A 22,533-nucleotide genomic window follows, 5' to 3' on the forward strand; every position below is an offset into this window, starting at 1 on the left:
GACAGAGTCTTGCTCTGTCCCCTAGTCTGGACTGCAGTGGTCCATCTCGGCTCACTGCAACTTCTGCCTCCCGGCTTCAAGGGATTCTCCTGCCTCAGCCTCTGGCGTAGCTGGGACTACAGACACCCACCACCGTGCCTGGATAATTTTTATATTTTCAGTAGAGATGGGGTTTTACCATGTTGGCCAGGTTGATCTCAAACTCCTGGGCTCACATGATCCTCCTGCCTCGGCCTCCCAAAGTGCTGTGATTACAGGCATGAGCCACCATGCCCAGTCCACTCTTGTCTTCTAAACTCCACCTTTGTGACTGCTCCTTGGTAATTTGGCATCAACCGTGGTAGGAGTTTTTACACCACGGGAAGTGGTGAGTACTACAAATTAATACTCTTTCCCAGGTACTCTTTTGTACTTTTTAATTTATTTTAATTTTTTAAATCTTATAATAGAGACAGGGTCTTGCTATGTTGGGCAGGCTGGTCTCGAACTTCTGACCTCAAGTGATCCACCCGCCTCACCCTCCCAAAGTGCTGGGATTACAGGCATGAACCACCACACCCGGCCCAGATTCTTTTTCTTCCCCCAGGAAAAAAAAAGGCCTTCTTCGGCCAGGCACGGTGGCTCATGCCTGTTATCCCAGCACTTTGGGAGGCTGAGGCGGGCGGATTACCTGAGGTCAGGAGTTTGAGACCAGCCTGGCCAACATGGTGAAACCCCGTCTCTACTAAAAATACAAAAACTAGCTGTGCGTGGTGGCACACACCTGTAATCCCAGCTACTCGGGAGGCGGAGGCAGGAGAATTGCTTGAACCTGGGAGTCGGAGGTTGCAGAGAGCCGAGATCATGCCACTGCACTCCAGCCTGGCCGACAGAGCAAGATTCTGTCTCAAAAAAAAAAAAAAAAAAAAGGCCTTCTTCTGATTACTTCATTTTCTGAATCCCCCTGGAATAAGCCATTCTCATTCACGGTGTTGGCGAACTTCCTATGACCCCTCTCAAGTTGGTTGCTGGACTAGGTGCTTTTTGAGCCTTGGTTCTGCCTCTGCTTTACATAGAACATACACAAGTCACTTAGCCTTGTTATGTACAAAATATCTATATCATGAAAATACTGAGAAAAATAAAGGTGAAAGCATTCATTGAAATAAATACCTGGGAAGTACCTTTTCCCAAGTATTTCCAGGTAGCTATTTGCTAAACATTTATTTGGATAACCACTGAGGGATATTGCTGACCCCAAACTCAGGGGACAGTAAAGAAGTTTTCCTTGAGGCTGGGCGTGGTGGCTCATGCCTGTAATCCCAGCACTTTGGGAGGCCGAGGTGGGTGGATCACCTGAGGTTGAGAGTTTGAGAACAGCCTGACCAACATGGAGAAACCCCATCTCTACCAAAAATACAAAATTAGCTGGGCGTGGTGCCACATGCCTGTAATCCCAGCTATTTGGGAGGCTGAGGCAGGCGAATCGCTTGAACCCAAGAGGCAGAGGTTGCGGTGAGCCGAGATCACGCCATTGCACTCCAGCCTGGGCAACAAGAGCGAAACTCCATCTCAAAAAAAAAAAAGAAGTTTTCCTTGACGCTGCACAAACCAGAAAAAGGAAAAGGAAGAGGGAGAATAAATAATTCCTGAAAGATTGTTGCCACCAGCCTGCCTGCCCATGGATACAAATCAGCTGGAGGCACAGGGAACTGAAGCTGGGAACTCGATCTGAGGTCACCCTGACTGGCGGTGCCCAGGAGTGCGGCAGAAGCAGGTGCATGTCTTCTCCAGAGGAGAGCTCCTTCCTTCTAGGCCTCAGAGAATTCCCCACAAATAACTTTTCCAGGGCAATAACCAACACACATGGCCCACAGGGAAACAAGGCCATGTGAACAGGAACCAGAAGAAACAGGCAGCAGAAGCAGACTCACACAGACCTCAGACGCTGAAATTATCCAACACAGATTCTAAAACAGTTATGCTCAACGGTTTAAAAAAGTAATCATCAGGGCTGGTGCAGAGGTTCATGCCTGTAATCCCAGTCCTTTAGGAGGCCAAGGCAGAAGGATTGCTTGAGGCCCAGGAGTTCAAGAACAGGCGGGGGGTGGCTGGGCGCGGTGGCTCACACCTGTAATCCCAGCACTTTGGGAGGCCGAGGTGGGCAGATCACGAGGTCAGGGGATCGAGACCATCCTGGCTAACACAGTGAAACCCCGTCTCTACCAAAAATACAAAAAATTAGCCGGGCGAGGTGGCGGGCGCCTGTAGTCCCAGCTACTTGGGAGGCTGAGGCAGGAGAATGGCGTGAACCCCGGGGGGCGGAGCCTGCAGTGAGCCGAGATTGCGCCACTGCACTCCAGCCTGGGCGACAGCGAGACTCTGTCTCAAAAAAAAAAAAAAAAGAACAACTGGGGCAACATGGCAAGACTCTCGTACTACAAAAGATTTTTTTTAAAAATTAACTGGGCATGGTGGCATGTACCTGCAGTCCCAGTTAGGAGGCTGTGGCAGGAGGATCCCTTGAGCCCAAGATTTCCAGGGTAAGTGGCTATGATTGTACCACTGTCCTGTAGCCTGGTGACAGAGAGGCCCTGTCTCTAGAAAACAACAACAACAAAATCATCAAGCTTGAAAGCATTTACAGGGAATATAAGGCTATAAAAAATAACATAACAGATTTCTTTTTTTTTTATTTTTCTCTTTTTTTTTTTTTTTTTTTTTAGAGGGAGTCTCATTCTGTTCCCCAGGCTGGAGTGCAGTGGCTCGATCTCAGCTCACTGCAACCTCTGCCTCCTGGGTTCAAGTGATTCTCCTGCCTCAGCCTCCCGAGTAGCCGGGATTACGGGCACGCACCACCATGGCTGGTTAATGTTTTTTGTATTTTAGTAGAGACAGGGTTTCACCATGTTGGCCAGGCTTGTCTCGAACTCCTGGGCTCAAGCGATCAGCCCTCCTTGGCCTCCGGAAGTGCTGGGATTAAAGGTGTGAGCCACTGTGCCCAGACATAACATATTTCAAAAAGAACAAAGTAGAACTTTTAGAAACTTAAAAAATAAATAAGGAATGAACTCAATTATTGTATGTGACAGAAGATTGTTCATGGTGGAAGAATTAGTGAGATATCAGAAGTTATGGCTGGGCAGTGGCTCACGCCTGTAATCCCACCACTTTGGGAGGCTAAGGAGGGCTGATCACTTGAGCCCAGGAGTTCGAGACAAGCCTGGCCAACATGGTGAAACCCCATCTCTACTAACTAAAATACAACAACAAGAAAAATAATTAGCCAGGCGTGGTGGTGTATGCCTGTGGCCCCAGCTACTCAGAGGCTGAAGCAGGAGAATCGCTTGAACCTAGGAGGTAAAGGTTGCAGTGAGCCAAGATGGCGCCACTGTACTCCAGCCTGGGTGACAGAACGAGACCCTGTCTCAAAAAAAAAAACAGAAGTTATCCAGAATGTAACACAGTGAGACAAAAAGAAAATACCAAAGGGAGAAGAGGAGAGTTGGAAGGTTCTTTGAGAAATGTTGTCATACATTTGTTTGGAGTTGCAGACAGAGGCAAGAGAGCGTGGCATGAGAACTCTCTGATCGCTAACGGCTGAGAATGGTCCAGAACCGACGAAAGACAACCTGCAGGTTTGAGGAGGCCAATATTTGCTGAATGAATGAATGAATAAGTGGGGGCAGATCCCTGGATCAGCATGCCTGCCACCTCCCTTCCCCTCACATGGGGGCTGCCATGGCCCGAGAGCCCCGTCCTCACCCTCCCAGGCTCTACACAGTGGAAGCCCATCCATGCCATTGAAAGCCCGTCTGCCTGCTGCCAGCCCTTCCTGCCAGATGTCCTTCACCCACTGTTCAGCCTTTGTTGTCTTGCCCCCACCTCCCTAGTTATCTGCGTGGTTTAAAATAGACAGGCCAGGGGAGGAATGTTGCCCAGCTACTCAGTGGCAACAAGCCTGCGACCTCAGACAGCTTCCAAAACGTGCCCCTCAGGGAAGAGGAATATGTCAACCTGGTTAGCGGTCTTCTCTCCTGGAACAAAAGGAAACATTTCAAATTCAGAAAAACAATCCAAACACCCTTCCAACTGAGAGGGTAGGAGGGAAGAGGGTTAGAAAGGGTGCCTGGTCGTCTGGGAAGTGAGGAGCACCTCTGCCCGGCCACCCATCGTCTGGGAAGTGAGGAGCGCATCTGCCCGGCCGCCCCATCTGGGAAGTAAGTGAGGGGCGCCTCTGCCCGGCCGCCCCGTCTGGGAAGAAGTGAGGAGCGCCTCTGCCCGGCCGCCCCGTCTGGGAAGAAGTGAGGAGCATCTCTGCCCGGCCGCCCCGTCTGGGAAGTGAGGAGCGCCTCTGCCCGGCCGCCCCGTCTGGGATGTGGGGAGCGCCTCTGCCCGACCGCCCCGTCTGGGAGGTCTACCACGGAGGCCAGAAGCAATGTGGGGGCTGGACGTGGTGGCTCACGCCTGTGGTCCCGGCACTCTGGGGGGCTGAGGCGGGTTGATCACTTCAGGCTAGGAGTTCGAGACCAGTCTGGCCAACATGGCGAAACATATGAAAAATACAACAGACAAACCAACCAACCAACCCAGTGACAACAAAACAGGTCTACCCTGGAGTCATACTCTAATTTTTTCTATTTTCCTCCCTTTCTGATCCTTTATCCCACTTTCTTTTTCTTCCTCTTCCTTCTCCTTCTTCTTTGTCAAATAGAGGATTGAGTTATTATCATTGATCCATATAAAGTCCCTCTCTCATTTATTTTCTTTAATTCCCACTCCCTATTTCTATTCCCCGTCTTCCCATGTGCAACCTTCCTAATATGTTTGATACACATCTTTTTGTTTGTATGTATTTTTAGAAAATGTTTATTGTTTTGTGTGCAAAAAAAAATTAATAATAAAAGAAAGGGTGCCTGGTGTTTTCATTTCATCTGTTGAGCCCCAACCAGGCTTCAGGGCAACCACACACCACTAACCAGCTGCCAAGGCCTGGCTTATCAAGGTGGCATGATCTGCCATATGCATGTTTTTCTGTCAATATAAAGCCTTGTTTTTGTAGTGGAGTGGAGATAGGAATTAGTCCCATTTTTCAGATGGGAAAATTGAGGTCCCAGAAGCAAAGCACTGTCGTTTGCTCCTCCTCTTAATGACCACAACCCAAGTTATTTGGACTAGGTCGTTTTCTTCTTGTTTTTTTGAGATAGGGTCTTGCTCTGTCACCCAGGTTGGAGTGCAGTGGTGCAATCTTGTCTCACTGCAAACTCCGCTTCCCAGGCTCAAGTGATCCTCCCATCTCAGCCTCCTGAGTAGCTGGGATTACAGGCGCAAGCCACCATGCCTGGCTAATTTTTTTTGTATTTGTAGTAGAGACGGAGTCTCATCACATTGCCCAGGCTGAAACAATTGGATTTTATTCTTGTAATAAAATCCAATTGTGTCACTATAATGAAAATTGTATATGATCTGGTTTTATTACCTGAAATTATCTTGGTTATATAACTTATTTACTTAATCAGCATCTATTTGCTCTTCAGAGGAATATAAACCTCATGGGTGCAAAGGTGTTGCCTGTTTGGTTCACTGCTGTATTCTCAGCGTTTACAGCTCAAAGCCATCTGCCTACCTTGGCCTCCCAAAGTGCTGGGATTACAGGTGTGAGCCATCACGCCCAGCCCTAGGTAGTTTCTTCTTGTCAAAACTGCATATCAGGCCAGGCGCAGTGACTCACACCTGTAATCTCAGCACTTTGGGAGACCAAGGTGAGGCAGGAGGATCACTTGAGTTTATAGTGAGCTATGACGATGCCACTGCTCTCCAGCCTGGGCAACAGAGCCAGACCCTGTTTCTAAAAAAGGAAAGAAACTGTACATCATCACCTACCACCACGTATCAAGTTCCTTTTGTAAGCCTGGGCAACATAACAAGACCCCATTTCTACAAAAAATTTTTAAATATTAGCCAGGTGTGGTGGCACGTTCCTGTGGTTTCAGCTAATTGGGAGGCTGAGGTGGGAGAGTTGCTTCAGCCCAGGAAGTTGAGGCTGCAGTGAGCTGTGATCTCACCACTGCACTCCAGCCTGTGCGACAGTGTGAGACCCTGTCTCAGAAAAAAAAAAAAAAAAGTTCCTATTTACACAAATTGTGCTCTCAGATTCTGTAGAGAAGAGTGTCTGGTTTTCCTGACCCTCAAGTTTACAGCTAATTGGCAGAGACAGGTCAAATGCAGGTGGCAAAGGTTTCAGGCAGCTTATAAAAAAGAATACAAATGATAGATAGCAAATGATGGTCCAATGGTGGGGGAGTGGCACCGTTATCACAAGCAACGCTGGCCTTCCACGACCCCTTCCCCACGAACAGCCAAAGGGGCCTTTAAAAAAAAAAAAAAAAAAAGGCTTTATTGAGATATAGAGGGACCTGAAATTGTGAATTGTCATTTCCCTGCTTAAAACTCTTCACTGGGCCTGGCAGTGGCTCACGCCTGTAATCCCAGCACTTTGGGAGGCTGAGGTGGGTGGATCATGAGGTCAAGAGATTGAAACCATCCTGGCCAAAATGGTGAAACCCTGTCTCTACTAAAAAAAAAAAAAAAAAAAAAATACAGGCCGGGCGCAGGGGCTCATGCCTATAATCCCAGCACTTTGGGAGGCCAAGGCAGGCGGATCATGAGGTCAGGATTTCGAGACCAGCCTGGCCAACATGGTGAAACCCTGTCTCTACTAAAAATACAAAAAATTAGCTGGGCATGGTGGCTCATGCCTCTAATCCCAGCTACTCGGGAGGCTGAGGCAGGAGACTCAGTTGAACCCGGGAGGCGGAGGTTGCAGTGAGTGGAGATTGCGCCACTGCACTCCAGCCTGGGTGACAGTGTGAGACTCCGTCTCAAAACAAACAAACAAACAAAAAAACACAAAAATTAGCTGGGCGTGGTGGCACCTGCCTGTAGTCCCAGCTCCTCAGGAGGCTGGGGCAGGAGAACCACTTGAACCTGGGAGGCAAGAGACTGCAGTGAGCCAAGATCCCACCATTGCACTCCAGCCTGGGCACAGAGCCAGACTCTGTCACAAAAAAAAAAAAAAAAAAAAAAGAATACAAAACCAAAAAAAAACCTCTCCATTGGCCGGGTGCCATGACTCATGCCTGTAATCCCAGCACTTGGGAGGCCAAGGCAGGCAGATGACGTGAGGTCAGCCTGGCCAACATGGCGAAACCCCGTCTCTACTAAAAATACAAAAATTAGCCAGGCATGGTGTTGGGCACCTGTAATCCCAGCTACTCAAGAGACTGAGGCAGGAGAATCACTTGAACCCAGGAGGTGGAGGATGCAGTGAGCCAAGGTTGTCCATTGCACTCCAGCCTGGGCCACAGAGTGAGACTCCGTCCCAAAAAACCAAAACAAACAAAACCCCTCTCCATTGTTTCCTACTGTTCTCATAATAAAATCCAATTGTGTCACTATAATAAAAAAGGCTGTATATGATCTGGTTGTATTATTACCCGAAATTATCCTAGTTATATAACTAGTTTATGTGATTGGCATCTGTTTTCTCTTTATTGGAATGTAAACTTCATGGGGGTAAAGGTGTTGCTTGTTTGGTTCACTGCTGTATTCTCAGTGTTTAGAACAGTGACTAGGTTATAGTAGATGCTCAATAAATTTATGAAAAGATGAATAAATGAAAGCATGCAGGTGAGATTTTTTGAAAGAGGGAGGCTTAAACGATGATATGGAGCTGACATAATATTTCTCAGAGTACGTATTCTTTTTTTTTTTTTTTTTAGGACGGAGTCTTGCTCTGTTGCCCAGGCTGGAGTGCTATGGCTCAATCTCGGCTCCCTGCAAGCTCCGCCTCCCGGGTTCATGCCATTCTCTTGCCCCAGCCTCCCGAGTAGCTGGGACTACAGGTGCCTGCCATCACGCCCGGCTAATTTTTGTATTTTTGGTAGAGACGGGGTTTCACCGTGTTAGCTAGGATGGTCTCGATCTCCTGACCTCGTGATCCGCCTGCCTCGGCCTCCCAAGTGCTGGGATTACAGGCGTGAGCCACCGCGCCTGGTCCCAAGTATGTATTCTTTAATGGTGAAAAATGCTGTATCACTTTATGTGATCCTTGAAACACTGTAGACATACATATTATTAATTCCCATTTTATAGATAAGGAAATTGAGGCAGGCACGTTAGAGGATTTGCACAAGTCCTTGTGGGCACTTTATTTTATTTATTTATTTATTTTTTGAGACAGAGTCTAGCTCTGTCACTCAGGCTGGAATGCAGTGGCATGAACTTGGCTCACTGCAACCTCTGCCTCTCCGGTTCAAGCGATTCTCCTGCCTCAGCTTCTTGAGTAACTGGGATTACAGGTGTCTGCCACCATGCCCAGCTAATTTTTGTATATATATTTTATATTATACTTTAAGTTCTTGGGCACATGTGCAGAACGTGCAGGTTTATTACATAGGTATACACGTGCCATGGTGGTTTGCTGCACCCATCAACCCATCATCTACATTAGATATTTCTCCTAACGCTATCCCTCCCTTAGCCCCCAACCCCCTGACAGGCCCCGGTGTGTGATATGCCCCTCTTGGTGTCCATGTGTTCTCATTGTTCAACTCCCACTTATGAGTGAGAACATGCGGTGTTTGGTTTTCTGTTCTTGTGTCAGTTTGCTGAGAATGATGGTTTCCAGCTTCATCCATGTCCCTGTAAAGGACATGAACTCATCCTTTTTTATGGCTGCATAGTATTCCATGGCATAATTTTTGTAGTTTTAGTATAGACGAGGTTTCACTGTGTTGGCCAGGCTGGTCTTGAACTCCTGACCTTGTGATCTGCCCGCCTCAGCCTCCCAAACCTAAGCCACCACGCCGAGTCCCTCATGGGCACTTTAAAAATACAGCAGAGGCTGGGCATGGTTGCTCATACCTGTAATCCCAGCACTTTGGGAGGCCAAGGTGGGTGGATCACCTGAGGTCAGGAGTTTGAGACAAGCCTGGCCAACATGGTGAAACTCTGTCTCTACTAAAAATACAAAATTAGGCCTGGTGCAGTGGCTCACACCTGTAATCCTAGCACTTTGGGAGGCCAAGGAGGGCAGACTGCTGGAGTTCAAGAGTTCAGGAGCAGCCTGGGCAACACGGTGAAAACCTTGTCTCTGCTAAAATACAAAAGAAATTAGCTGGGCATGGCAGAGTGTGCCTGTAGTCCCAGTTACTCGGGAGGATGAGGCAGGAGAATTGCTTGAACCCAGGAGGCGGAGGTTGCAGTAAGCCGAGATTGTGCCACTGCATTCCAGCCTGGGCGACAGAGCAAGACTCCGTCTCTAGTTAAAAAAAAAAAAAAAAAAAAAATAGCTGGGTGTGGTGGCACATGCCTGTAATCCCAGCTACTTGGGAGGTGGAGGCAGGAGAATCGCTAGAACCTGGGAGGTGGAAGTTGCAGTGAGCCGAGATCGAGTCACACTACACTCTAGCCTGGGCAACGAGAGCGAAACTCCATCTCAAAAAAACCAAAAAAACAAAAACAAAACAAAAAAACAAACACACACACACACAAAAACAGCAAGGGCCAGATGCGGTGGCTCACACCTGTAATCCCAGCACTTTGGGAGGCTGAGGAGAACAGATCACTTGAGGTCAGGAGTTCGAGACCAGCCTGGCCAACATGGCAAAACCTGTCTCTACTAAAAATACAAAAATTAGCTGGGTGTGGTGGTGCGTACCTGTAATCCCAGCTACTCAGGAGTCTGAGGCAGGAGAATTGCTTGAACCCAGAAGGTGGAGGTTGCAGTGAGCCAAGATCTGCCACTGCCCTCCAGCCTGGGTGACAGAGCAAGACTGTGTCTCAAAAATAAATAAATAAATAATAATGGTTAGAATGATAAACTTTATGTATATTGTACCACAATAAGAAGTAATTTTTTAAAAGTGGTAGCTGAACTAGTTTTATGTGTATTAATAGAGATGGATTTCAAAACAGAGACAGAAGCATGTTACAGAATAGGATGCCATATTTTTTAACAAAAATACTACCCAAAACAACACTAAATAAATCTGTTGTGCATTCATATGTATATATGTTAAAGAATAAAAATGGTTTGGAAAAATTCACACCAAGGAGTGTTAACAGTGGTCGCCCCTGGGGAGAAAGGATGAATAGTTAGGTGGCCAAGGAGAACTTAGTTTCTTTGTCCTAATTTATTTATTTGTAAAGGAGGATGGCGTGGAAGACTAAATAATAATTCCCCAATTACACCCACATCCTCATGCCCTGCCAGCGTTGTTTTGTGTGGTACAAAGTCTTTGCAGGTCTGATTAAGCGAAGGGCCTTGCGGTGGGGAGTGGCGCCTGGGCTATCCAGGTGAGTCCAGTGTCATCACAAAAGCCTTCCTAAGAGGGAGGCAGGAGCATCAGGGTCAGAGGAGGCGATCTGAAAACAGGCAGAGATTGACCGAGGCCCCTAGAAGCTGGGAGAAAAGCAAGGAAGCTGATTCTCCCCTCTGAGTTTCCGGAAAGAACCAGGGCTGCCAACACCTTGCCTTTAGGACTTCGTGATTTTGGACATCTGACCTGCAGAACTGTAAGAGAAGAAATGAGTGTTGCTTAAGCCACTAAGTTAGTTGTCGTTTGTCACAGCATAGGAAATGAATACAGGATTCATAGCTTCCCTGTACAGTTAAACATTATGCAGTTATATAAATAGAAAGGCTCGGGAGGAGGGAGTAGATTTTGAGTGCATCAGATAAGGCACCCCCTCTTGAAAGAAGAGCGTAAACTAGGTGGGTTTCTGTAGCACTGACGTTGAGGGCAACAGGTCCAGGAGGTGAAGAGGTCGGAGTGACTGAGGTGGGAGCTGACGTAAGATCATTAGCATATGCAGAATCACCTCGAGAAGGACCACAAGGTAAGAGCAGAATAAACTGGTATCTTCACACATTTTCTGCATAAGACGAGACATGCAAAATTTCACAGTGATTAGAATGTTCCAGATTTAGTGCCTGGATTAACACCTTCTGCCGAGAAGAATCTTCACTTGAAAAAAAAAGAAGAAAACACCCTGCATGGAATTCAAAGGAAAAAAAAAAAAACACCAACATTATTTTCAGCACTACTAGGGGAAAGGCAAATTCAGGCAACACCTGTTGAACAGGTTTCAAGAGGTTTTGGAACCAGCTATGGGTCAGCTGATGTCGCTAAGGAGTTATATTGATTTGTCCTTAGCTATATGATTGCAGAGTGACACGTTCCATATAAGTAGAGTGTGATCTCTCTTGCTTTAAAAAAAAAAAGTGGTGGGAGGGTGGATATGAATATAGTTGCTTGAATAAGCATTGAAAAAACTTCTGGAAGGAAACACAAGTTGTTAATGGTTTTTGTTTGACCCCCTTATCTACTGTTTGAATTTTATTTTATGCCATTTTATTATTACTTTTGAGACAGGGTCTTGCTCTGTCTCCCAGGCTGGAGAGCAGCGGCACGATTATAGCTCACTGCAGCCTCCAAATCCTGGGCTCAAGCAATCCTCCTGACTCAGCCTCCTAAGTAGCTGGGACTACAAGCATGTGCCACCATGCCCAGGTAATTTTTTTTTTTTTTTTTTTGAGACAGAGTCTCACTTCGTTGCCCAGGCTGGAGTACAGTGGCACGATCACTGCTCACTGCAGCCTCGACTTCCTGGGCTCAGGTGATCCTCCCATCTAGTCTTCCAAGTGCTGGAATTACAGGCATGCACCACTACGCCCGGCTAATTTATGTGTTTTTAGTAGAGACAGGGTTTTTCCATGTTGCCCAGGCTGATCTTGAACTCCTGGGCTCGAGATCCTCCCACCTTGGCCTCCCAAAGTGCCAAGATCACACCACTGCAGCCAAGATCTACCTCCCGGGTTCAAGAGATTCTTGTGCCTCAGCCTTCCGAGTAGCTGGGATCACAGGTGCACACCACCATGCCTAGCTAATTTTTATATTTTTAGTAAAGATGGGGTTTCACTATGTTGGCCTGGCTGCCATTTTTTTTTTCTTTTTGAAAGACGGGGTCTTGCTATGTTGCCCAGGCTGGTCTCGATCTCCTGACCTCGTGATCCACCCGCCTCAGCCTCCCAAAGTGCTGGGATTACAGGCGTGAGCCACCGTGCCCAGTCCATACATGTTTATCTTTTAAAAAATTCTAGAACCAGAAACAAAACTGATCACTGGGGCTACCTCTGGGATATGGGTTCAATAGGGTTTGTTGTTAACATTTCAGTTTACACACTTCTCACAGTTTAGACAGTTTTTACAGTAAACGTTATTTTTAAGTATTTGGATGTTAATTTGTATATTTTATTATAAATATTTCAAATTTATCAAAAGGAATAGATAATAATATAATAAGCCCATGACTCAGTTAAGAAATTCAAGGTGCAAATTACTTTTGTAACTAAAGAAGCAAGCAAACAAAAACCTATAAAGGTTTCCTAAAAAAAAAAAAAAAAAAAAAAAAAAAATCACCTTGAGAGGGTTTCAGTTTCTAGTTTCTCTCTAGAGAATTTGCAAACCCAATGCCTGGAAATCCTGTCTCTGTACTTTTACCTCTGTGTAAACCAACTCAAGTGTTATAACCACTTCGATGTAAGGTTTTTCAACGTTGTCAGGGTTCGAAGTGAATGTTAGAGCTGAGTTAATTTCTTGGTGGATGAACCTAATCTTGAAACTGTCAGGCTTATCACAGTGCATATAAGCAGGGAACAGTCTGTTGCCTCTGTGGTTTATCTGCAGTGTCAAGACAAATCAGGCAAAAAAATGCCGCAGGGCCACTTTCTGAAGGCTATTTTAGTGAGGAAAGCAAGGTTCTGGGACTTGAAAACAGTTGGGGTCCTCTCTAGGGGTGACCAGAGAAATCATTCATAAGGGAAGCAAAAATTAAGTGGTCTTGCAATTGTTCTCCCTGGCTGGGTTGATCAACACAAGAGGTAAAAATAGCTTTATTGCCTCTTTTTAAATATGAAATAATGATGCAAAACAGAAGCATTTTTGTTGAGAGATAAAAAAAGAGCAAGATTAAGACCCCCATCTTCCTCTAAGTAAATAGTAAGAAAAGTGAATTTTCAGTAGCACTCCAGCAGGGAGTTTAGTGAAAATCAGGCTGTGAAAATCTGCCCTGCTCTGTTTCATGGCATATCACCTAATACATTTTTATTTATTGTGGGTTGGTGCAGCACAAAAGTTTGGGTTTTCGGGATTTTATTATTTTTGTTGGTGACCATTTTGGTTGTGCCAGTGACATTTAATGAACTCTTTTCTGTTTTTCTTGAGGTTGTGAGCAGCTACATTTACATTAGTTATATTAGTTTTCCTCTTTTAGTTAAAAAAAAAATACAAAAATCCTTGGCCGGGTGTGGTGGCCCACTCCTGTAATCTCAGCACTTTGGGAGGCCAAGGTGGGTGGATCACCTGAGATCAGGAGTTCGAGACCAGCCTGGCCAACATGTTGAAACTCCGTCTCTACTAAAAATATAAAAATTAGCTGGGCGTGGTGGCATGTGCCTGTAATCCCAGCTACTCAGGAGGCTGAGGCATGAGAATCACTTGATCCTGGGAGGCGGAGGTTGCAGTGAGCTGAGATCGTGCCACTGCACTCTAGCCTGGGCGGCAAAGCGAAACTCTGTCTCAAAAAAACAAAAACAAAAACAAAAAAAACTTCAATCCACAAGCATTGTTGTAACCTTAAAAAAAAAAAAAAATACTAACTTCTCCACTAACAACTTAAATACTTTGTTACTCTCGACTCTTTGTCCTATAGAAATATAGCTTGTTCATTATAATCAGTCTGTATACACATTATACATGTGATATATATACCCAGACACACACATATACACACAGAGAATGAGAGAGAGAGAGAAAGAGACAGGGTCTTAATCTCTTGGCCAGGCTGGAGTGCAGTGGTGCGACCACAGCTCATTGCCGCCTCAACCTCCTGGACCTCACCAATCCTCCCACCTCAGCCTCCCAAGTAGCTGGGACCACAGGCATGCATCACCGTGCCGGGCTATTTTTTTTTTTTATTTTATATTTGTAGAGACAGAGTCTCCCTCGCATGCCCACGATGGCCTTGAACTCCTGTACTCAAGGGATCATCCCACCCCAGGCTTCTAAAGTGCTGGGATTATAGGTGTGAGCCACCATGCCCAGCCTACATTTATATTTTGCTTTTGTACCTTAACTGATGTTGGTTTTTCCACGTAGCTTCATAGTCTTTGCGTATCTTATTTTAATGGCTGAAAATATACCATTGATCAGATTTACTACAATTTACTTAACCATTCCCATACTGCTGGACATTTAAGTTCTCATAATAATGGTCATTTATTCACCCTCCCCTCCTGTGACCATTCTATAGACCTCCGTCTTCCAGGTTGAAGTGACTCTCCTGCCTCAGCCTCCCAAGTAGCTGGGACTACAGGCATATGCCACCACACCTGGCTAATTCTTGTATTTTCAGTAGAGATGGGGTTTCATTACATTGGCCAGGTTGGTCTCGAACTCCTGACCTCAAGCGATCCACTCGCCTTGGCCTACCAAAGTGCTGGGATTATAGGTGTAAGACACCGGGCCTGGCCCCCTAACTTTATAACACACCAAAATAACATCAACCCTAAATATAATTTTAAAAATACTATTCTATATTTGTATATCTTCTCTTGCTCTCCAAAGCAGAGACTGTAAAAGGATTTCTTTTTTCTGGATGACTAGTATGTAGGTCATTTTGGACACGTAAGGACATGTAAGTATCAGTACATGACAGTGACATGGTGGTGACATCAGGCTGTGAGTCCCCAGAGAAGCATGGCTATTCCACCTGACACCTGGGGGAATAAATCCTCTGGTGCACACACATAGTTTTGTAGCTATGTGTGCTATGCTATGGACACCTTCTTATTAATACATTTTCTCCCAGCGTCTCAAACTGGAAATTATTTCTGGATAAATCTACCAATGGGAGAGAAAGAATTCTAACCCCAAGGCTAGAAGATTTTTAGGTTCAACTATGCAAAGGTTTTTTGTGTGTGTGTGTGTGTGTGTGTTTTAAGTATGCTTGCCAAACAATTCCCAATATTGTGTAACAGGAGATTCATTGCTCAGATGGCAACAATGCTCCCATTGAGAGTGAAGCTCTGGCACATGCATACATTGCCCTTGATTCACCAGAGCAAAATCTTAGTTAACCCACAAGCATTACAAGCAGACGTAGGTGCATAAAGAAACCCAAATATCAGCCAACCGATAAAAGGAAAAAGACATGCAAATCCATCCATGCATTAAATTGACAGGTTTGACACTGATGCGAGGAAGCTTTGACATTTTCTTTTCTTCTCTCAACCCCCTTTAAGAGTGACAAGAAGTTTTTAGAGTAGCAGAAAACAAGATGATTTTGTGGTTTGCTCTAACAAAGGAAGTGGTGTATGACTCCAATAGGTTGGTGGCAGATAGCAGGTATGAGAAGAGTTATAAAAGGACTGGGCAAGGGTGGCAAGTGAGCCTTGTTTAAACTTAGTACCTTTAGAGGTCACTGTATATGGGTATGCCATTCTGAAGCCAGTTTCGTTCCTGGGGTATGTTCTTGGTTAAATCACATCATCCTTCTAGATTCTGGAGAGCTCTGACCCCTACCTTATTCTCACCTTCTGTGGGGACTATGAGAAATTCCTGGACATCTTAAGCCTCATAGAGAGGATTTCCTGGAAATAGAGCTACTATTCTCCATTTGACAGGTCTATTCTTCTCCTGGAGGGAAATGGAAAAAAGAAACGCCAGCTTCCTACATCTCCTTCCCGCTTGTGTCCTTTCCTCCTTAGAGCCATCTTTCTTCACCAAGTATAACAAGTTAGAAGGAAGAAAACTACTGAGTGTCCTTTTGAGCTCAATAAAACCTTTAGCTTGGCCGGGTACAGTGGCTCATGCCTGTAATCCCAGCACTTTGGGAGGCCGAGGTGGGCGGATCACGAGGTCAGAAGATTGAGACCATCCTGGCTAACACTGTGAAACACCATCACTACTAAAAATACAAAAAATTAGCCGGGCGGGGTGGCGAGTGCCTGTAGTCCCAGCTACTTGGGAGGCTGAGGCAGGAGAACAGCGTGAACCTGGAAGGCAGAGCTTGCAGTGAGCTGAGATTACGCCACTGCACTCCAGCCTGGGCGACAGAGCGAGACTCTATCTCAAAACAACAACAACAACAACAACAACAACAACAACAAACAAACAAAAAACCTTTAGCTTACGGATCACAAGAAACATTTCTTTTGGCTGGGCGCGGTGGCTCAGGTCTGTAATCCCAGCACTTTGGGAGACTGAGGTGGGCAGATCACTTGAGGTCAGGAGTTCGAGACCAACCTGGCCAACATGGTGAAACCCCATTTCGACTAAAAACACAAAAATTAGCTGAGCGTGGTGGTGCATGCCTGTAGTCCTAGCTACTTGGAAGGCTGAGTCAGGAGAATTGCTTCAACCCAGGAGGCGGAGATTGAGGTGAGCTGAGATCGCACCACTGCACTCCAGCCTGGACGACAGAGCAAGACTCTGTCTCAAAAAATAAAAAAAGCAATAGTTCCTCTAACTTTCATCATTTTTCTGCAAACACGAGCCCTTAGTACAACGGGCTGGAAGGAGAGAAGAGGTTGGCAGAGCCCAGCCTAACGTATGGATGGAGAACACAGACCTTATGTTTTACCCATGGAGTTGCAGAAGCATCAGCTTCATACACAAAGCCCCTAAGTCTGCCGATAAGCATTTGCTGAATGCCTCGACTGTGTTCAGAGCTGAGTTATGCGACGAGGTCAGTGTGTTATGATGCCAGCGTGGTGGACGCCAGACCGGGAGCCAGGAGACCTGCCAATTACTTGATTTTCAGAAACAAAGCAAAAGCCCAAAAAACTTCCCCCTCCCAAGGCTTCAGTTTCCTTATGTGTAAAATTAGGGGGCTGTCATTAACCTCAGCCTTAGGTTTCTTCTAACTAGAACTATGACAGATTCCAAAGTAGGATAATGAGTTCCCAGGCTCCTGGATCTTAAGAGGCTTCCCGGTAGCTGGGAGACTGAGAGCGACTGCACCCTAAATCGTGTTGTTTCTGAAGGAGCACAGGTTGGCCCATCTGGATGTCTGGGCACCTTCCTCCGAGGTGATGCAAAGGGGCCACTCAATGGGTCCTTGCTCAAAATGCTCCAGCCTTACTGGCCTTCTTCCCATTCCTGAATGCACCAAGTTAGTCTTGTCTCAGGGCCTTTGCACGTGCTGGTTTTGCTGCCTTGAGCTCCCTACAGAAATGGTGGCTGGTTCCTCCCTTTTCATCCTTCACATTTCCTTAGACGCCACCTTCTCTGAAAGTGCCATCTCTTACTACCCTAAAGGTCTTTTTATTCTCTTATTTCAGTGTCCATTCCCTTGTGATCTCCTAATTATTTTACTTATTTCTTGTTTTGTTTGCGTCCTCTTTCATTCTGTTAGCTCCATGTAAGCAGGGGTCCGTTTTGCTTTATTCAGAACTGTATACTCAATGCCCAGTACAGAGTAGGTCTCAAAACATATTTGTTAAATGAATGACGTGGCAGCTCCACAATTCCAAGGAACCAGTGACACCTAATGTTGTTTCCCCATGAAGTCTCCGTCTTTTGGGTTCCGTGCATCGAGCTGGGCTCACAGGCTGCAGTAACTTCCTTCCCACTGCCTGTTTTCCTTGGATCGCGGTCTCTCTCTTCCTGGAGGAAAAAGACTGTTATGACCTCATGGCGCGCTCTCCCGAGCCGCAGTGACGTCATTAATGCGCTCACGCGTCACAGCCCAATCATAGTGCCCTTCCCCTCCCTTTAGAAGTCCCGACTGTCCCTGACACATTCCACTTCACGCGAGCCGCGACACTTACGTCACGTCCGCCCGCCCGCCCGCACGGTGATGACGTCACGACCCAGGGCTGGCGTCACGTGCCCCCCCGCGGGGGGCGGCCCTTGAGGGCGGCGCTTCCGGTCGGCGGAGCCTGGTGGCCGCAGCGGCGGTGGCGACGACGGCCGAGACGTGGGGATGGCGGGCGCCGGGAGCGAAGCCCGGTTCGCCGGGCTGTCGCTGGTGCAGCTCAACGAGCTGCTGGAGGACGAGGGCCAGCTGACGGAGATGGTGCAGAAGATGGAGGAGGTGAGCCGAGCTGGGCTTAAGGCGGCGGCTGTGGGGCCTCGAGCAGCGTTCGCTCCTCGAACGGTGGCCGGAGGCGGAGGCGACCGCGGCGCCTCTGGTCGTGTTGAGGGAACTGGGCTAGAAATGGGGGCGCTTGGGGCGGGGTTCGGGAGCCAGGGAACCGCGACTGGTGCTTAGGCAGGAATAGGGGGCCTGAGAGAGGGTTTGAGGGACTGAGGGGACCGAGACTAGGGCGGAGGCGGGAAAAAGGGTCCTGAGACGGGGCTTGGGGAGCCGATTGGGGGTCCTGAGACAAGGTTTTGCGGGGCTGAGGACTTAAGGCTGGGTCTGAAGTGGAGATTAGGGAGCCTGGAATGGGAATTTGGGGATTAGAGTGCTATCGTTGGGTCCAGGCGGAAGAGGACGGAACTAGGGGGATCTGAGATTGGTTTGTCCGGAGGAGAGGGGAGAGTAATAAGGGCTGAATCGGAGGCGAGGATTAGGGGTGACTGAGGGGGACCAAGAGCTAGATCTGGTAGGGGTTGGGGGGTTTCCTTTGAGAGGAAAGGTTGGGGGCATCCAGGGGGACTGAGGCAGCTATAGGGGATCAGAGTAGGTTTTGGGGGACTGAGTGGACTATCCAAATAGGACTCTTAGGAGAGAATTGAGGGTTCCAAGATGGGTTCGGGAGGCTGAGGGTCTGTAGCCAAGTCTATGAGGTGGTTCTGAGGCTCTTTAAGGGTTGGGTGAGGGTCTCCAGGGTTTGGAGGCAGGAGTCCATGGTCATACCATAGCCAGGGTAAGGTTTGAAGGTTCCATGTATCTAAGGGGTCCCAAGAGTGCCCCTGGAGTCTGACTTCTTTTGAAGTGGCCCAAGCAGAGTTACGGGAGTTCGTGGATAGGCCTAAGGGTGGCGACAGGATACGTCTTTCTGTAAGGGTTGCCCCCTCCACCGAGGAAGGGAAGGTGGGAAATTTCGTGTGGCTGGCTTTGTACCACTGTGTCTCACGTGTCTAGGACCAAGGAAGGTTCCTGGAGCTGTTTCAGGAAGAAGATAAAATGGGGGTTTGGGGCTGGCTGCCAACCCTCACCTCTGAGAGTCAAGCCTTGCCCAGCCCCCGAAAGGCATGTGCCAGCTCCTGTTTCTGGTTATCTTCCTTCATACCTTGAGGTGTGGTTTGCTCTCGGGTAACTGACTTCATCCTTGCAGATTTGCAGTGCGTGCTCCCTTTCTCTCAGCCCATTTGGACTCATTCTCGGAAAGTCTGATCTTATGGGTCTGGTTCTCCTCCAGGCAGGTGGGCCCAGGCTAATCCCAGCTCTTCCTGGCCCACCTACCACTCCTTTATGTCTCTGAAGTCTGAGCCTTCCCACGCCTACAGTGCTGAGCCTCTCACCCAGGAGCCCGTGTGGGGGCTTTTGGCTTTCTTTCCGAAGAGGGATTGTTTAGCACCAAGCCAGTCCCCTTAAAAGAGAGCCTGTATGGAGGTTGCACATTCAAAATCCCTGGAAAACCCTCAACAGATCATTGTCCGGAGCTACAGAGAGGCCACTGTAGTAAGATGCTATCAGTCTTTCCATTAATAACCCCTTGTATTCATGGGCTTTGTAACTTGGCACATAATAACGTTGCTCCAAGATACAGTTTACCCCGTTTATGGTCTCCATGTGGCACCTTCCATTTTGGAGAATAATAAGTGACAAAATCCATCTTTCTTAGCTGAATGAGTTTCATGTCTCCAAAGAAAAAATCTTTGCTTAGTTTCTCTGCTTTTCAGTTGCTGGGAGACCTTTTGTTGATTGTCAGCAGGGTTTTTCTGGTTTAATAATAAAATGATAGGTATATTTTTCTAATGTGTAACACTGCCTACAAGTTATTTTGGTATATGTGACTATTCTGTTGCAGTAAGAACTGAGTACTGTAGCTTTGTTGGTGGAACATTAATAGAAATAAACTGCCTTTAGTGGAGGGAAGATTGTGGAACGAATCAAGTTCATTCTGTTCACTTGGAGGCTGTTAGGGACAACCTCACCTGTTTCCTCTACCTCGGAACCTGAAGATTATTTTTTAAAGAGAAAGGTAAATTCGTCTGGCAGGAATTTTTTTTGTTTTTTTTTTTTTTTGAGTGAAAGTGACCATACCTGAATACCCAAGAGAAGTATTGAGGCCTGAGTGACTCCACTTGATAAGTCTGCATAGTTCACATTAAATTACTCAGCAGTAGTTTGCTTTTCTGGGTGTAGTCCTTTTAAAACAAGGAAACAACTTGAAAACCAAAATACCTTAGCTCACCTAGCGAGGATCACTGTCAATCCTGTTGTCCTGGTCGTGTGTGGTGCCTTTCTCGGAATGGATGTAATGTGAACCGAAATTTTTGGTCATGGTAGTTTCACTCACCTGGTAATGCTATGCATTGGCTTATGTTGGGGGTGATTGTGAGACACAATAGAAGAAAATATTTTATGAACTGTCCCCTGCTGACCAAATGGAACATTTGTGATGGCGTGTTAAAGAACATTCTGGCTTTGGAATCACACACTCCAGACTGGACTTGGCCGCTTCCCAGCTGTGTGATTGCAGGCAAGTCACTTCACCTGCCTGAATATCTGTTGGAAAAGGATAATATGACAGTAATACCTATTTCATAAAGTTAATGTGAGGATCAGGTGAGATGATGCCTGTTAGTACTTAACACAGCCCATCAGTAGGGCTCAATAAAAAGTGATTGCAATAATTAATCACTTGTATTAATATTTCTCTTTTTGAAAGATGACTGACAATCATTAATACCAGATCATCCTGAAAGTTACTAGGATCCCATTTCAAGAATGTTGAGTAAATTATGATTTGCAATTAGCCTAAAAAACATTTACCTTTTCCTTTTTTTTTTTTTTTTTGAGAAAGGATCTTGCTCTGTTGCCCAGCTGGAGTGCAGTAGTACAATCTCGGCTCACTGCAACCTCGGCCTCCTGGGTTCAAGTGGTTCTCGTGCCTTAGCCTCCTGCGTAGCAGGGCTCACAGGTGTGCGCCATCACACCCAGCTAATTTTTGTATTTTTAGTAGAGATGGGGTTTCAGCATGTTGACCAGGCTGGTTTTGAACTCCTGACCTCAGGCGATCGGCCTACCTCAGCCTCCCATAGTGCTAGAATTAAAGGCGTGAGCCACCGCACCCCGCTGCCACCAGCTAATTTTTTATTTTTGTTTTTTTGTGGAGATGGGGTCTTGCTGTGTTGCCTCTTGAATTCCTGGCCCTAAACCGTATTCCTGCCTTGATTTCCCAGAGTGCTGGGATTACAGGCGTGGGCCACCACGCCCAGCCAAACATTTATCTTTCTGTGGTCAAAATGATTATGTATTTGAGTAGGTATAGGGTGAAATGGTAAATATAACAGGCCTTTCACAGCATAGAATCTCTTAACCTGAACCGAAGGATTTCTTTTTTTTTTTTTTTTTAATTGGCAGAAGGAAGTGTTTTAAATTGTAGAGTAAGGCTTCTTTAAGCCTGAGGGGATATTTTGTGGAGGCTGGAAAAAGTGGCTAGGTTTTGAAGGCATTCACTGTTAGGTTTAACTGCAGCTGTTCATTATGCTTCACTTACATTGTTTTAATTGTGGCGTGTGAGTTTCAGTGCAGTTTAAGTAGTGAACATGATTTCGGAGCTAGCTACAGTCCTCATTTTCTGGGCCTGTGTGTCAGTTTCTCTCTTCCTGTTCCTCCTGTTCATTATGCAATTCCCTAAATGTAGTATATCCTTCATGATCTTATGCTCTTGTCTGTACTGCAGGCTAATGTTTCATATGCATGTATTTTATCTTTAAAGTTATTTTTACATGGCAGTGGAATGTGCCTTCATCTGTCCACATTAACCCCATTGGACTTGCAGGGCACTCCCTTAAAAGGAACTGTGGCTTAGGGGATTAGGCAACTAAACCGGACCTCTTCAGTTACTTCTTCACTGTGCTTTCTGAGGAAATGCTGATTGGTTACTGCTAAAGATTCCACTAACGATTCAAATTGGAGATCTTTGTTCCCATGGCATGAAAATGCCCATGCCCGCATGCAAAAATGCTGAGGGTCTGAAAGACAGATTGTTTTGTGGAAAGTAAAGAGCTCTGGTCTGGAAGAAGCTGTTTCCCTAAGGCGTGTTCGGGTGTGATTTGTGTGTGGGGCTGAAAGCTACTGCATGAATCATAATGGCTCATTGAAATGTATTGACCTTGCTTTAAATCCAGGGACTGGCTCCCGAACATGCTCTGAATGCTGGTGAGACTGTTTTAGAAGCTAAGATTTGCACTCTTGAGTATAATATTACTGGAGTTTGTTTTTATCCGTGTTGTATAATCATTATGTACGCGTAAAGGCTTCAACTTTTACGTTTAAATCTTTTCCATGGACCTTTTACATGAGTAA

At 46.4% G+C, this 22,533-nt stretch overlaps 1 protein-coding gene across 4 annotated transcripts in view; it reads left to right on the forward strand.

Annotated features, from left to right (window-relative positions):
• The window catches only part of VPS37B (VPS37B subunit of ESCRT-I), a 55,397-nt gene that overhangs the window by 4,326 nt on the left and 28,538 nt on the right, over window positions 1-22,533 (forward strand). For 3 of the 4 annotated variants that reach the window (XR_009209082.1, XR_009209083.1, XM_032168414.2), the window contains exon 1: window positions 17,948-18,141. The exons of the other annotated variant lie outside the window; for it this stretch is intronic. Coding sequence is in view for 1 of the 3 variants with exons in the window: in XM_032168414.2 (XP_032024305.1) it covers window positions 18,031-18,141 (111 nt within the window). In the remaining 2 variants the exon portion in view is untranslated. Of the gene's footprint in view, window positions 1-17,947; window positions 18,142-22,533 lie in introns of those variants that run through there. 4 annotated transcript variants of the gene reach the window in all.

Source organism: Hylobates moloch, unplaced genomic scaffold (assembly GCF_009828535.3).
Source record: "Hylobates moloch isolate HMO894 unplaced genomic scaffold, HMol_V3 SCAFFOLD_12, whole genome shotgun sequence".
NCBI classification, from domain to species: Eukaryota; Metazoa; Chordata; class Mammalia; order Primates; family Hylobatidae; genus Hylobates; species Hylobates moloch.